A 13,529-nucleotide genomic window follows, 5' to 3' on the forward strand; every position below is an offset into this window, starting at 1 on the left:
TCTTCCAAGGACCTCTCTCTCATGGGTGATGGTAATAGAAGGTTAGGTACCTGGTAGTTTCATATCCGTTGTGGGTGGGAGCAAATAGTGATTGAACAAGCTTTTTTTTTTTTTCTTTTTTCTTTTCCTAGTTTGATCCACATCTCCATAGGACAAACACAACCTTCATTCAAAGCTCAACCAGCTTACAAGCCACCGTGCATCTCGAGCAGATCCAAATCCATCATCAACTGCATACGCAAGTCCAAGTCGAGGTCCCACACGGAGGAGATGAGCGGGCATTTGGAGGGCAGGTTTGGATCGCGCTCCTTGAGAACGGCCTCGTCGTCTATGAGCGATGATGCGGTGCGCGTCGTCGACGGTACCGACGACGAGGACGACGACATCGGGGTTGGCGTGTCGTCTAGTCCTGGTTCCCATTCTGATTCCGACTCTGCTGCTTCCGTGTCCGTATCGTCTCTCGACAGCGATAGCGATAGGGGAGAAGAAGAAGAAGATAAAGAAGAAGGGGAAGAAAAAGAAACATCGACATCGACATCGCTAAGTGAAGAAGCAGCAGCAGCAGCACGTCGTCTAGTCTCTTCCTCTTCCTGCTTCTGCTTCTGCGCGCAGTCGTAGCAGTCCTCGTCCAACGGGGTGACGGTGGGTGCGTTCCCGGTGCCGTGGCATCGCTGGCGGCGACGGCGGCCGCGATGGTGATCGCGGAGGAGGAGGAGGCGAGAAGTAGGATGGGTTTGTCTGGAGCGCGAAGGGTCCGTGGTGGTGTTGGTGGTATTGGCGTTGGTGAGATTGGAGAAAGTAGATGCGGTGTCGGGACATTCGAAGGTGGTGGTATGAGTGCAACCGCAGTGGTAGGTGAAGAGGATGGTTGAGCACATGGTAAGACTTTGGAATCAATATTGGTCCGAGACTCACAGTCTTGGACTTAGGTTTTAGGCTTGATGCGTAGAGGAAGTTGGAAGTTGGAAGTTGGGAAGGTTTGAGATGGTGCCATGATAATAATTCCAGCTTAGTGATAGAGTTGATGAGTCAGTCAGGGTTTTATGAAACAAGATGGGAAAGAAGAGTTGGAAGGAGGTTTAGCTAAGCTATATACCAAGTAACTCCTCGTCGTGGTTGCAATTGCATTTTGTATCTCCTGTCCTCCTCGTTAGCCTCTGCAGATGCCTTAGGTACCTAAGGTAAGCAAGAAGGTACAATAGGTAGTATACTATACTAAGCCCCAAACGGGATAACACAAGATATGCAACAAATGCTCTTACGAAGTACCTTACATTACCCAAGGTCAGGCAGGTATAAACTGAGCTGTAGTTACAGGCATTTCAGCACTATGCACCCACCCCCTATTAGGAATATTTCGTCACCAACCACCTGACGCACCGTCTATTCCTCCTCTCTTCCTCTCTCTCTCTCTTCCTCTCTCTCTCTCTTCCTCTCTCTCTCTCTTCCTCTCTCTCTCTCTTCCTCTCTCTCTCTCTTCCTCTCTCTCTCTCTTACTTGCAAAGAGATATATCCTTCTAACCCCAGTTCCCTTTCACACGCCCCCAACTCCTAGGTTAAAAAAAACCCCTCTCCCCTATCTTAGGAATGAATTACCGTTGCCGGCACAATCCCATACAAAAAAAAACCCTTCCACCCAGCGCTTTCAGCCGCGGCTTTCTTTTCTATCGAGATGCTCTTCGAGAATCCGGCCACGGTATCGGTATCCCAGGCAGCTGTCTCCTCTCCGTTCCCGACCTGCCCTTCTCGAAGCTGCTATCCCGGCTGAGAGATGGCGCCGTAGGCAAGGCCTTGCGCCCCGAAGACGGTGTCTTGTCCGCTCTTTCTTCCTCCCCGGTGCTCGTGGCCCATAGCAGTAGCCGAGGCAGAGTGGGCTCCTTTGGCTGTCTAGATCTTAATAACGACTTGGCCTCGAGCTGTTCTAGAGATACGTCCGTCTGCCCTGTGCGGACCTTGTAGCTAGCAAGACCTAGTCTGAGTCGCAGCGTCTCTGCTTTCTGCATGCAAATGTCAGCTAGCTGTATACTCTCTCCTTGTCTCTCCCTCTATCTTCCACGATAGCGCGATGTGGAACATACCTGTCGAGCTTCCTCCCTAGTCATAGTTGACCTCCTTCGAGAGGGCGCAGGCGGAGTTGCTGGAGCTGTTCCTGCAGGCTCTGTAAGCTCCGTGTCTGGCTCTGTTACCGCGGTCTCTTGAGTCGAGTTGATGCCGGAGTTATCCAGGAGCAACGACTCTTCTTCCGCAGATTTGGATTTGGACCGCCGGCGTTCAACTCCATCTTCTTCTTCGTCTTCTCGGGGTGAGTCCTAATCCACCACTAAATTAGCCGAGTCGCTTCCACCTAGATACGCGACGTTACAATACCCTTTCTGCATGGCGCTCTTCGTCTGTAACTGTTTTTTCAAGTTCTTTTTCTCCTTCTCCAACAGAGAGGCGCGGCTTCTTAGCTGGTAGTATAAGCGTATGTCCTTGGCGCTGGCCTGCAACTTCTGGGTCTAGCTCAAGAGGCCTCTTAATAGAATCGTCTATTGTGCTTCTGCTAGGAGAGATTGCTTTTTCCTTGAGCTCTAGGTGTTTCGAAGCTGAAATGGGGCTTCTAGAATTCAACTCTATAGAACCCAAGACGCGTCTCTTGCTCGGGGAGGTATCCATCTTCTGTATGAGTTCGATGGGGTATTTGAAGCATGCGATGGTGTGAGGGGGAGGAGGGGGATATTGATTGGTATTCTGTAAATTTGGAACACCGTTTAATCCTGTGTATGGTATGTATGTGTGCTAGCAAGAGGATTGGGTTGAGTTAGGTATTGATTGAAGAGTAAAGAGTAAAAAGTAATAAGTTAGGTAGGTACCTAGGTAGGTAAATAAGTAAAGAGTAAAGAGTAAAAGAGAAATAGACGCGAACGCGAAGTTGTCACCAAGTTAGTACGAATTATTAAATCTACCTTAAGTAAGGTACTTAAACCTGTCGTAATTTCGGTCGCTTGGATGTAAATGACAGGTACTTGTACCTTTTAAGGGTCTTTTTGTAAAGTTCGCGCGCCGCGACTCGACCCGCGCGTCGCACTTCTCAAATGACTTACATACACACTACCTACCTAGGTACCTTAGGTTAGGTAGGCTTATGTACCAGTTGTGCATCATATCGCGCGTACTATTTTATTGACTTATTACCTCTTTCGGCTTGGACTTACCAGTGTGCATAATTTAAGGTTGATGCAACTCTAGCCATGCAACACCAAGCAGACCAAGCAAGCTATCAAGGGATCCTTGCTAGCCGTCAGGTACCATATCTACATTTCTCAAGGTACATTTACCCCACCATTTCGTCAATCCCGCGCGCATCCCACTTCCCAACTTCTCACTTCCACACCATTACTGCCTAGATGTAGGATCGTAGGATCGTTATAGGTACCTATTCTCCATTAAAGCACTTTACCTTAGACAGGTACTTAAGTACCTAGTAGTTGACTTGGATAGGTAGGTTAGGTACTCAACTCAAACTTCACATAGTTGACAAAATCAAACTCGTTCAGAACACTTCAGAATAATATTAACTACGGGTTCTTAACCGATCTTTTTTGGGTATCGTAATGCTCTCCAGCTCTATATATAGTAGCTGCCTCGCACTTAAGAATAAAATCCTCGCCCTGAATCCATTCGCTGCCCGATAAACCATACTTTTTCCACCCTTGCCATTCATCTGGGATCCCTTCCCATAGATCCCAACTCCGCAAATAGTAACCGGAATTTGTAAAAATGAGATCAACATAACCGTGCAACGCCCCATGCCAAGCCCATATCTGGCCCCTACGGCTGTACTTGTATAGACTAGTTGTCTCTTTTTTGCCAATGCCTCGTTATTCGTTGAGGTTATTATTTTCCCTTTTAAATTTTTTTTAAAAAAAAGAGAGAAATAATCCAACCTGTCATCCCTTCACGCCGTATCAAGCGAGTACATACCCGTATCTAATGACAATTCATATTCCTTCGCAAATTCATGGCTCACGTCGTCCCATGAGATCAGTTGCGTTGCATGTTCATCCGTATAACCCATGTCCACCTCGCCGAAGCCCAGTTCGGTAGTGTCCATGTCCGCATTCATGTCCGCATTCGGTCCTCCTCCAAACGGATTCCACAAGTCAAGGCCCATATTTAGCTGCACACTAAGTGCTACACCTTCCGAGACGTCGCTGTTCGGCTCGGAGCCCGCACTATCCTTGCTCGATCCGGGTGTGTCCTTTGGCGTTATTGCCCGATACACGTTCATGTCGAAGATGGCTCCCCCTCCTCCGCTCTCGATACCTCCCACCTGGAGAAGATTTTGCGGATCTATGGTTGCCATCGGCCAAGTCCCGTCCATGCCAGACATCTTCGCACCTGCCATGGTATTTTCTCCACTCTGGGTCCCGGAGTCGGGCTTCGGTGTGCCAGTCTTCGCGGCTACCGCTTTAACCAAGTCGGTCGGCTTGGCGCCTCCCGCGCTACCTTGTCTCTTCATCGACGGTTCGCGGGACATCGGCGTCGCCTCGGCTCGGCTTGCGGGGGTTTGACCCTGCTTCGAGGGATCATGTCCCATAGGTTGTGCTTTCGGGTGGCCATCCGCATCTAATCCGAACGCAAAAGCGAGGCTCTCGGTAGCAAACTTCAATGGATTTTGCGAGGGTTTCACGTGCTCCTCCTCGTAATGGCTTCGTCGAGCCTCTTCCGTAGCGAAACCGGTGCGATGCGCCTCGCAGCTCGGCTCGGGACAATAGAATGCTAACTTATGGGCAGTATTCTCTGCTTGTCGCTTGACCAACTCTGGAGACGATGCCTTCTGGACTTGGGGAGACGAGCTTGCGCTGGCGCCGCCGGAGCCAAGCCCATGCTGCCCGCTAGTTCTAGGCCGCTTGCGAGCGGGCAGTTGGAGGTCCGCTTGGGTAACAGTAGGTTTCCCAGCATACGTGGGTTGACCGTTGGGCGACTGGGCCCCAAAGGGGAACGGAGGGTGGGCGTTAGTTGGCGCAGCCGGTGTTTGCCCGCTCTTGCTAGTAGCTCTTGAATGTATTTTATTCATCGCCGCATTTTGCTTCTCGAGGTTAGCAGCATTTAACGGAGTTGGCGCTCCCGTCGGCGGCGTTGCGGTATTTTCACCAGCCCCTTGTTGTTGAGATCCTGATTCTTGGGGGTGTTGCTGTTGAGTAGCGTTTCTCTTCATGACCTGAGGAAACTGGTTGGCCACGTCCCTAGCCATGCCCTCCAGCATCCCTCTCACGCCGTCAAGCTCGTGCGGTCTCAATGAGAACGCCTTTTTGAGCGTCGTCATCTTCTCCCCATCTGCAAATTGCTTGCCTAGACGGAGTCGCTGGATTGACATCAGTAACCAAACTTCCACAAAACATTGCATTGCACAACTCACCATTTTAAAGAACATTCTGGCGCGGTTATCATCTCGCGTCAGAGCATACCATCGTCCTAAGATTTTGCTAACCTTGCCCATTTCGTTGACCATAGATTGGATCTTCTGGGCCATATCTTGATACTGCTCGGGAGTCATAGGAATTTCGTGGTAAGGCTCCTTAGCCGCATTTATGTGTTCTTCTTGTCCAATAGCTTTCAGATGCTGCATAGCCTCCAACATTTGCGGCTGCTGCGCACCAGCGCCTCCAGCCATTGCCACCTGTCTAGATCTCATCATAGCTTCATATTTACTTCTTTGTTCAGGCGGGAGAGCAGCAAGCTGAGCTGGGGAGGGAAGACCGGTTGGTAGGGGTCCGGTAACCTGAGCTTGCTGAGACGCCGGACGCTGAACCGGTGTGCTCGACGCGTCGGCCAAGTCATCCGTACTCGCACGCTTTAGGCTATTCTTCTGAGGGGCGACCGAGTTTGCTGGGGGGGGAGGACGGTTATTTTGAAGCTGCCGGCCATTCCTCGCAGGTACCGTGGAACCCGTTGAATTGACATCTGGTCCCGCATTTTGCGGCCGTTGTTGTTGGGGAGCTTGGAGGTTGTTGGTAGGGGTTGGTTGCGGAGCAGATACCGTGAGGTTATTGTTAGGTGGCTGCGTGGTTTGAGGCGTCTGCATTTGGGCATTGGGTGCCTGTCCGTTTGCCTTGGCTCTCATCTGGCCCATCTTCATCTGCATGAGAGCGGCTTTGATCTTCTCCTCAGGCCAGCCTTTGAATTTATCGTGATTCTTAGCCTGTTGCAGTTCGGCGGGAGTAATCGTGATGCCCGCAAAGGGAGCCATGTTAGCACCTGGCTGCATCGGCATTTGTCCATTGGGCATTTGCGGTCCTTGTTGGGGCATGTTCGGCTGCTGAGCCATCTGGTTATTTGCCGCCGCGTTCCTCTGCTTCATCATTTGTTGGAATTGTGCGTTCTGGAACTGCTGAAGTTGGTGCATGGTCTGTGGGCTAGCGTTCTTCTCGCTTAGCCACTGCTTCAGCTGAGACCACTTTTTGATTTCCGGTGGCACCGGGTGGTTTTGCTTTAACTGATCCAGTATCCTTGTAGGCACATCGAGGTTCTCCATAAACGCGCTCACGTTGGGAGGAATGGGCATTTGATTTTGAGGTTGCATGTTATTCCTCATCCTGTTCATCTGCTGCTGAAACATCATTTGATTCTGGTTCATCTGCATGGCAGGATTTGGGGGTTGGCCCATATTGCTATTGCCTGGACTGAATTGGGCCATGGGGCTACCCTGCCCGAACTGGCCCGGCTGAGGTTGACCACGTCCAGGTGTTTGGCCCATCCCCACAGCTCTGGCAGCCGAATTAACGGTCCATTTCATGATCATCTCGTTTTTCTTATCCTGCGGCAAGGCCAAGAAGGTACTCCTTTGGTCAGGAGCCATCTGGGAGAGGATGACGTTCAATATATGAGGATTGGGCATGACATTTCCCATCTGCGGTCGCTGGTTACCTTGACTAAAGCGCGGGTCCATCCCTTGACTGAAAGGTCCGTTGGGCTGACCCATTTGCGGTTGCCCTTCCGGCTGGCCCATGACTGGAGTACGGCGAACGGGAGTATTCAAGGTGTTCATGCCGGGACTCTGAGAGATGGCACCACCATTTAATCCGCCAGGCTGACCCTGCATCTGCTTAGCCTGGGCCTGCGCTCGGATCTGCGCCTGCGACTGGGCCGCCCGTTGATCCATCTTCAACTGCTGAGCCTGCGGATGGTTGAAATGCTGTGGCATCTGGTTAGGGATGCCAGGCTGGTTGGGTCCCGGGTGGTTTCCGGGGTTAGGGCCTTGCATTCCGCCCATAGGCTGAGGGGTGGCGTTTCGACCGGGTCCGTTACTCGCTGGCACCACCACATGTCCAGCTTCTTGGGCGAGTAGACCCGCTTTCTGCTGATTCATTATGCTTTCGACGTTTGAAAATGGCCCAAATTCGCTATTCGGGACTCCGACCATCGGTTGTCCAGGCTGACTCATCTGCCGCTGCTGGGCCTGCATCTGCAATGCGGCTTGGTTTCCGCCGCCGTTGCCACCCCCCTGACTCTTATATGCCTGTAGCAGCTGGAGTTGTAAAAGGAATAGCAGAGGGTCCTGATTTTCGGCCCGTAGCTGCGCTATCTGCTGCGGGGGGAATCTTTGATGAAGCATTGCACGCAAGGCGTTTCGCTGAGGCTCCGAGGCCTGATTCAATTTCGACAGAGCCAGTTGCATGATTTTAGCTCGCTCTTGAGGCGGTAAACTTGCCAAGGTAGCATTCATCGGTATTTGAGGACGCATCTGCGCTACGCCCATCTGCATCGGCTGCTGATTGGGATTCATTGGAAGTCCCCCTTGGCCCCCCATATCCATTCCCGGCTGGTGAGGCTGTTGGTGAATTGGTGAGGGCTGCATCTGTTGTTGTAGATGCTGGAAGCCCTGCTGCGGCATTTGTCCCATACCTCTAGGCATCATATTCGGGTTCATCATCATTTGTTGTGACTGAGCTTGGGCCTGGGCTTGGGCCTGGGCTTGTGCTTGGGCATGGGCTTGGGCTTGTGCTTGTGCTTGTGCTTGTGCCGCCGCGGCTTGGGCATTCAAGCTGTTCTGAAGACTTTGCTCATGCGCTTGTCGTCGCTTGAAAAGGTCTTGAACCTTATTATTTATCTTCTGGTCATAAGTTCCCTAGATAAAATGTCAGTTCTAGGTCGCAATACGGACCGAAGAGGCGCGAATGAGCTCACTTTGTCAGGTGAATTTAGAAAGGCGTCTCGTTCATACGATAGCCCGTGGTTAACCAGTTGCTGGGAATCTAGAGCTGGCATGGCGAGGAAAGAGTTGGAGATCCTGGATTATTATGTATTAGCATGTTGATCAGCCGCTATTTCACGGTCCTAAAGACGAAACACTCACAGATTCATCGCGTTGCTAACACGTAAATTGACCTGTACTTGGTCTTGCCAGCCACCAGTCTGAATGGTCTGTGCCATTATCTGCGTATACACCAGATGCGACAGTTGTTGGTGGGGCGGTCGCTGCCTTACACCGCCGCCACCACCCATTTGTGGCATATTGGCGGCCATGGCCGCGGGAGATGATTAAGGTTCGGTCAAAGTTGTAGTCGTACGCGGCCGTTACGAGTCCGGATCGAAAAAAGAGCCAAAGTGGGCCTAGACGAGATATTCAGCAAGAATTTTGCTCGAAAAGGCTTCCCTAGGTCCTATCCAACACAGGTTGGCACGGTTGCTAGCGACGAAACAGCGGACGACCAGAATGTTTCAGGAATATCTAAAACTAAGGTAGGAGGTAGGTTTTCATATGGCACGAAAACCAGGCGTATTTGTTGTTGTGAAGACCAGGGTCGTCGATTACAAGTAGCTCATCTCGGTACAAGGATCTTGGTATCGAAGCGAGTCTGCACGTCCGTGGCCGTGTCGGGTAACTAGATATAGATTTCGCGCCTGCGAAAGTAGAAGTTGAGAGTAATTGAAGGTGATGATCCCAGTACTAGATGAAGTCGGGCGGCCACGCATAGGTAGATTGTACGCGGCGACGATGACGAATTGGGAACAAAAGCCGAGACGAAGTATTGGTATCGGACTTGGAAGACGAAAGTTTAGTAAGAAGAGACCATATATCGATCGATGTCGATATCAATATCAATAGCGCAATGATAAAAGTTATGGACTCTTTCGGAATGAATAAATGGATCCCAAATGACCAAGACGGCGAAATGGATAAGTAAAATACCAATCGTGTTCAAGTCCGAAAAGTTTGGGGAAGACTGGTAAAGAAGTAAACCAGAGAGGTAAGAATGAGATTATGGATGTGGTGATGGTAGTAGGAAAAGAATGAAAGGTAGAGAGCAGTGGAAGGTGGAGGGAATAGGAACGTTGCTTAATTAGAGTACACAGCAGAAACTACTATGGAGGAATAGTAGGAAACAGTAGAGAAACGGTAGGCAGTAGGGTATCCTAGGCCAAGGTTGCCGCGTGCGAGTAGTGAATGATCCATCACCAATAAAGTGAATTTAAATATTGGTAAAGTGGACCCGCTTGGGGATCTCCCACTGACTAACTGCGACTGAGATGCATCCAAGTACAGTACACTTGCAGGTACTTGAGCCGTACTGTGAGGTACAGTGCAGTACTAAAGGCTATCATTGGACAGCTGCTTCTGGGCGGTGGACGGTGGACAGTGGACAGTGGACGCCCTAGCCCTCCTTCAGCAGCGGATTGATCGGTACGTACAGAGTACATGCTTTAGGTACCTAGGGTACATATACTTCAAACCTGCAGGACGTGGATGTACACTCTGACAGTAACGACAGCAAGCCCATCCTATCCCATCCCAGGTTACCCCCATTTGTACACTTGTACATGACAACTGATCGCACTGCGACACTGATGCTGATGTTGAAAGTAAGGTATCAACCGGCCTAGCCAGGCTTTTTTGGGGGGGGAGGGGTTCTCTCTCGAGCTCAACCTCGTCCAAGCTTTTAGGGCTAGGTATGAGATGTAAATAGGCATGGAAATGCCTGTTGTGTGAATAAAATTGGGTATACATACATGTAAGGCAAATATGGGAAACGGGAGTTGTGAAAAACACTGCCGGTACGTCCTAATATAGGTAATCGGCCAACTACCGAAAAGGTATCATGTAGATATGATAGATGTGGGAAACGTAGGCAGGATGTGAACAGCGTAAGAGGTAGGCAGGTAGGTGAGGTAGTGATTGAAAAAGGAATATGGGACTTACCAAAAGGGATTATTGCGTGTCTCGCGTAGAATTCTTTAACGGGCAAAGGCCACGGTATCTACGGGGAGTTGATTTGATAGTCGACGGGAGGTTTTCTGAAGAGGGCCAAGCCTTCGGAGTCGACAGTTGCAAGGTTGATGGATTCGCAATGCCGCGAAAAAAAAAATATCATATACCTTGCAGGGGAGGAGGAAAAAAAGGTGGAAGACGGGTAAGCTGGTAAGCAGACCTTTAACACTGGTGATGTAAAAGAAGAAAAAGAGTATCTCTCAAATTCTGTTGGGCTGCTGAGGTGTAGTAGGCAGTATGAGGCGGTCACCGAAATAGAAAAGAGGAAGAAGAAGAATGCTTTATTTGGGGCTGGCTGTGTTTCCCTTCTTGTTGCTCTCGAAAATACAAGATACGTTCAATTGGGACCAAATGTCTGCAAGCCGCGCACGTACCTACATGAAGTTACTAAGTACCTATCTAAGGCACCAGGTACCTACCTAGGTACCTATATCAGGACAACATTCAGGGCATCAATCACATCTTATAATATAGGTCAAGTCCATTTATGTACCTACGTACCCAGTCTAAGTTACAGTGTCTACCTAGGTATGGGTACGTTACGTAGGAGGTACTATCTAGTTTGACTATAGGTATGGTGACCGAATTTTAAATGCGTACCTTTTAAAAGTTAAAATATATATACTATACACAAATAGAGTTAAAGGCCTCCTGTGTCCAAGTGCATCATGGAGATGGTAATTGAATGGAAAAGTTTATATATGTTAATACCCTTAATGTGAGGTACCCAGATACTACCAAGTAAAACATCCAAAGCCAATTAGTTAGAATATCGCAAACAAGAATACGAATCACTGTCACTACCTAGCAGGCGGTATAGTAAAAGTTGTTCGTCAGTCGAAGGACCTAGTTGTGTGCTTTTTTATCAATCCAATGAAATTGGGCAGGTTTTTCCAACAGGGGTTTACTGCAACTATCTAGAGGTACATTAGCGGGAGGGTGGTACTAGACTCTAGTAGGGAAGGGGGAGGGTATTTGACATACCAGGTACCTACCTAGGTAGCTGCAGCAAAAGTATCGGTATGATTATATAATTACAAGCCTCTAAAACCCTGTCAATAGGTAGCTGTTAACATTATTGCTACCGAGTTTATTATGCCGATAGCATTGTAAGCACCTAGCCTATAATTCAGTACAAATAGACAGTATGTTAGGTTAAGAATTAACATAATGTCAGCCTCAAATAATCCTCGGTGAGGTTTCGGGTACAATGTAAAAACCTTGGAAGTTATCTCAAATATACCTATAGGTATAGGTATTCCAATATGGCAAACTCTAATAAATATGATCGTAAATCCCGTAACATAGTGGTAAAATGCGTAACCTGCAATCTCGTAATCTCGTAATCTTTTCAATTGACTTTTACATATGGTTGTGCTGTAAATACCTAATATAATAGTATTCGAAGTCCTATATTTAATACAACTCATTCAATTCTTTTTTTTCGGTCACCTTGCCTAACATTATAATGTATGTGACGCCCAACAGCCTAGTGACCGTGACTGTCGCCAGTACCTAATCGTGGCTAGGTACCGTTGGTGAAAATGATTTAAAGTACGATTCGTACCTTAGTTAAAGTTACAGGTAACTAAAAGGTTAATTGGAAGCCATACGTTAGCTAAATACCTTACGTATGCACACAAAGGTCGGTACGTAACATTAGTTAACCTGGAATAGGTAGTTCACTGGTGGTTCACGACCGCGAGATACGCTCGTCAGGAAATATGATGTACTTAGTTGCTATAACTGATGTAGCTGTTGAAGCTCCTAATGTGTTCTGCTGCAGCCGATAGCAGATGAGGTTGAGTTCAATATCTACCCAAGGTTGGTATCGCCCCCTTCCCCTTCCCCCCTCCCCTTAGTGTATCTTGGCGCAATGCCATGTAGATAGAACGCTTGCTCGTGTTGCTTACCTCTTTTATGAAGGGGGTCTACCGTAGCCCCTCGAAACAATTATTATCGTTATATTCGAATAACTAGTTCCTAACACCCCATGAACCTGGCCGGATGACAATTTTATACCTAATTTATACCTAACCATTTACATAGTATATAGTATATATTCCAATCGAAACCCTCGAGAAAACGCCCCCAAGAAAACAGTCGATGTGTTGCAAACCAGCGGCAATCTTTACAACGCCTATACGTTTGCAAAATAATAACTGGCTGTAAAGGTAGCAAACGGTACAGGTAGATAGTCGGCTCTACTAAGCTACTACTACTAACCATGCGAAAGGTGTGTATGACGAATACCTAACTGGACATAGTACATATATGTAAACCTCGTGATAGCGAAATTATTTAGCGGTTAGCATGACCCCGTATTGTGACACTCCAACATCTCGGCCAATGTCATAAAACGAACTTAAACAAGAAACACGACACTCTTTATGTTTTTTTTTTTTTCAACTTGTCATATCTATATATACTCTATATCAGGTACGCAGTCAACGGCGCGAATGCCGACCGAAAAATCGGGGCTTGAATCCAATTCAGACCTCAAGGTATCAAAGGTAGCCCCGCGCGAACGCACAATACGTGCTTATACCTCTTGCACGCCGGACTCTATCGATCAATTAGAAGGTGACAAAGTAATCGTTCGGTAGCCTACTTGGATACTTCTAGAAAATGACCAAGTCACTGGTTTTTACGGTGAAAACTTCTTGTAGAATCTGATGCCACGAGGCATCGGTGAAGAGGTAGGCATATGACACGAATAATGTGAGTAATGTAGTGCAAAAGCCCTTTATGACATATGTAACATACTTTGTATGAATACCTGAGCTCTTACAAGAAGCTCTGCATCATAAGCACGGCGTAACTATAGGAGACACGTACGTAATAGGACGAGTCAGCCTCACGCTCCGCTCCTTGTTAATTGATCACCAACATCTTCTCGTAAGGCTGGCTTAAACTGTCTATTGTACAATGCCACTTCCCCGCTCGGGCGATCTCTCGCCTGAAGTCTGCCTAGAACTTTACCCCCCTTCCCCCTCCCTTCCCCAGCGCTGCGCTGAAGATTAACGGAGGTACCGCTAAGCTCTAGTACGTAGTAAGGTACCTAGTAAAACCAGGCGAGATGATCGACAAGATTTCCCATCTGTAAACTAAATCTGTAAACTAAGACGGACGGGGAGCCACTAGGTTATACCCACCTTGGGGATAAATAAGCTACCTACCTTAAGGTTTACATCATCAACGGAACGCTCAGATTAGATATTCGTACGTGAAGAGCATTTTCAACGTCTGCATAGTCAAGTATACCTGCTACCTGCTA

General features: G+C 48.4%; 3 protein-coding genes across 3 annotated transcripts; all 3 read right to left on the reverse strand.

Annotated features, from left to right (window-relative positions):
* Positions 1-101: 101 nt before the first annotated feature.
* F4812DRAFT_439357 (uncharacterized protein) lies at positions 102-1,089 on the reverse strand. Its single transcript, XM_047935064.1, has one exon. The coding sequence runs from the start codon at positions 876-878 to the stop codon at positions 186-188; it is 693 nt and encodes a 230-aa protein (XP_047787366.1). The 5' UTR covers positions 879-1,089; the 3' UTR covers positions 102-185.
* A 319-nt stretch (positions 1,090-1,408) lies between these two features.
* F4812DRAFT_439359 (uncharacterized protein) lies at positions 1,409-3,027 on the reverse strand. The gene is made up of 3 exons (XM_047935065.1): positions 2,368-3,027; positions 2,079-2,309; positions 1,409-1,997 (listed from the first exon to the last, which is right to left on the reverse strand). Exons 1-3 carry the CDS (start codon positions 2,653-2,655, stop codon positions 1,665-1,667), a joined length of 852 nt encoding a protein of 283 aa, XP_047787367.1. The 5' UTR covers positions 2,656-3,027; the 3' UTR covers positions 1,409-1,664.
* Positions 3,028-3,937: 910 nt separating this feature from the next.
* F4812DRAFT_452489 (uncharacterized protein) lies at positions 3,938-8,508 on the reverse strand (the record flags this gene model as incomplete). Its single annotated transcript, XM_047936354.1, has 4 exons — positions 3,938-5,347; positions 5,402-8,110; positions 8,170-8,272; positions 8,339-8,508. 4 exons carry the CDS (start codon positions 8,506-8,508, stop codon positions 3,938-3,940), a joined length of 4,392 nt encoding a protein of 1,463 aa, XP_047787368.1.
* Between the last annotated feature and the right edge of the window lie 5,021 nt (positions 8,509-13,529).

Source organism: Daldinia caldariorum (assembly GCF_022478825.1).
Source record: "Daldinia caldariorum strain CBS 122874 unplaced genomic scaffold F4812scaffold_16, whole genome shotgun sequence".
NCBI lineage: Eukaryota > Fungi > Ascomycota > Sordariomycetes > Xylariales > Hypoxylaceae > Daldinia > Daldinia caldariorum.

What these genes read in the sequence shown, in the direction of transcription:
- F4812DRAFT_439357 (XM_047935064.1), bottom strand. Translation starts at nt 878, where the DNA reads ATGTGCTCAACCATCCTCTTCACCTACCACTGCGGTTGCACTCATACC.
- F4812DRAFT_439359 (XM_047935065.1), bottom strand. Translation starts at nt 2,655, where the DNA reads ATGGATACCTCCCCGAGCAAGAGACGCGTCTTGGGTTCTATAGAGTTG. An exon ending in AAGAGCGCCATGCAGAAAGG is followed by an intron (nt 2,310 to 2,367) that starts GTATTGTAACGT and finishes GTGGTGGATTAG; the next exon opens with GACTCACCCCGAGAAGACGA. An exon ending in CTAGGGAGGAAGCTCGACAG is followed by an intron (nt 1,998 to 2,078) that starts GTATGTTCCACA and finishes ATTTGCATGCAG; the next exon opens with AAAGCAGAGACGCTGCGACT.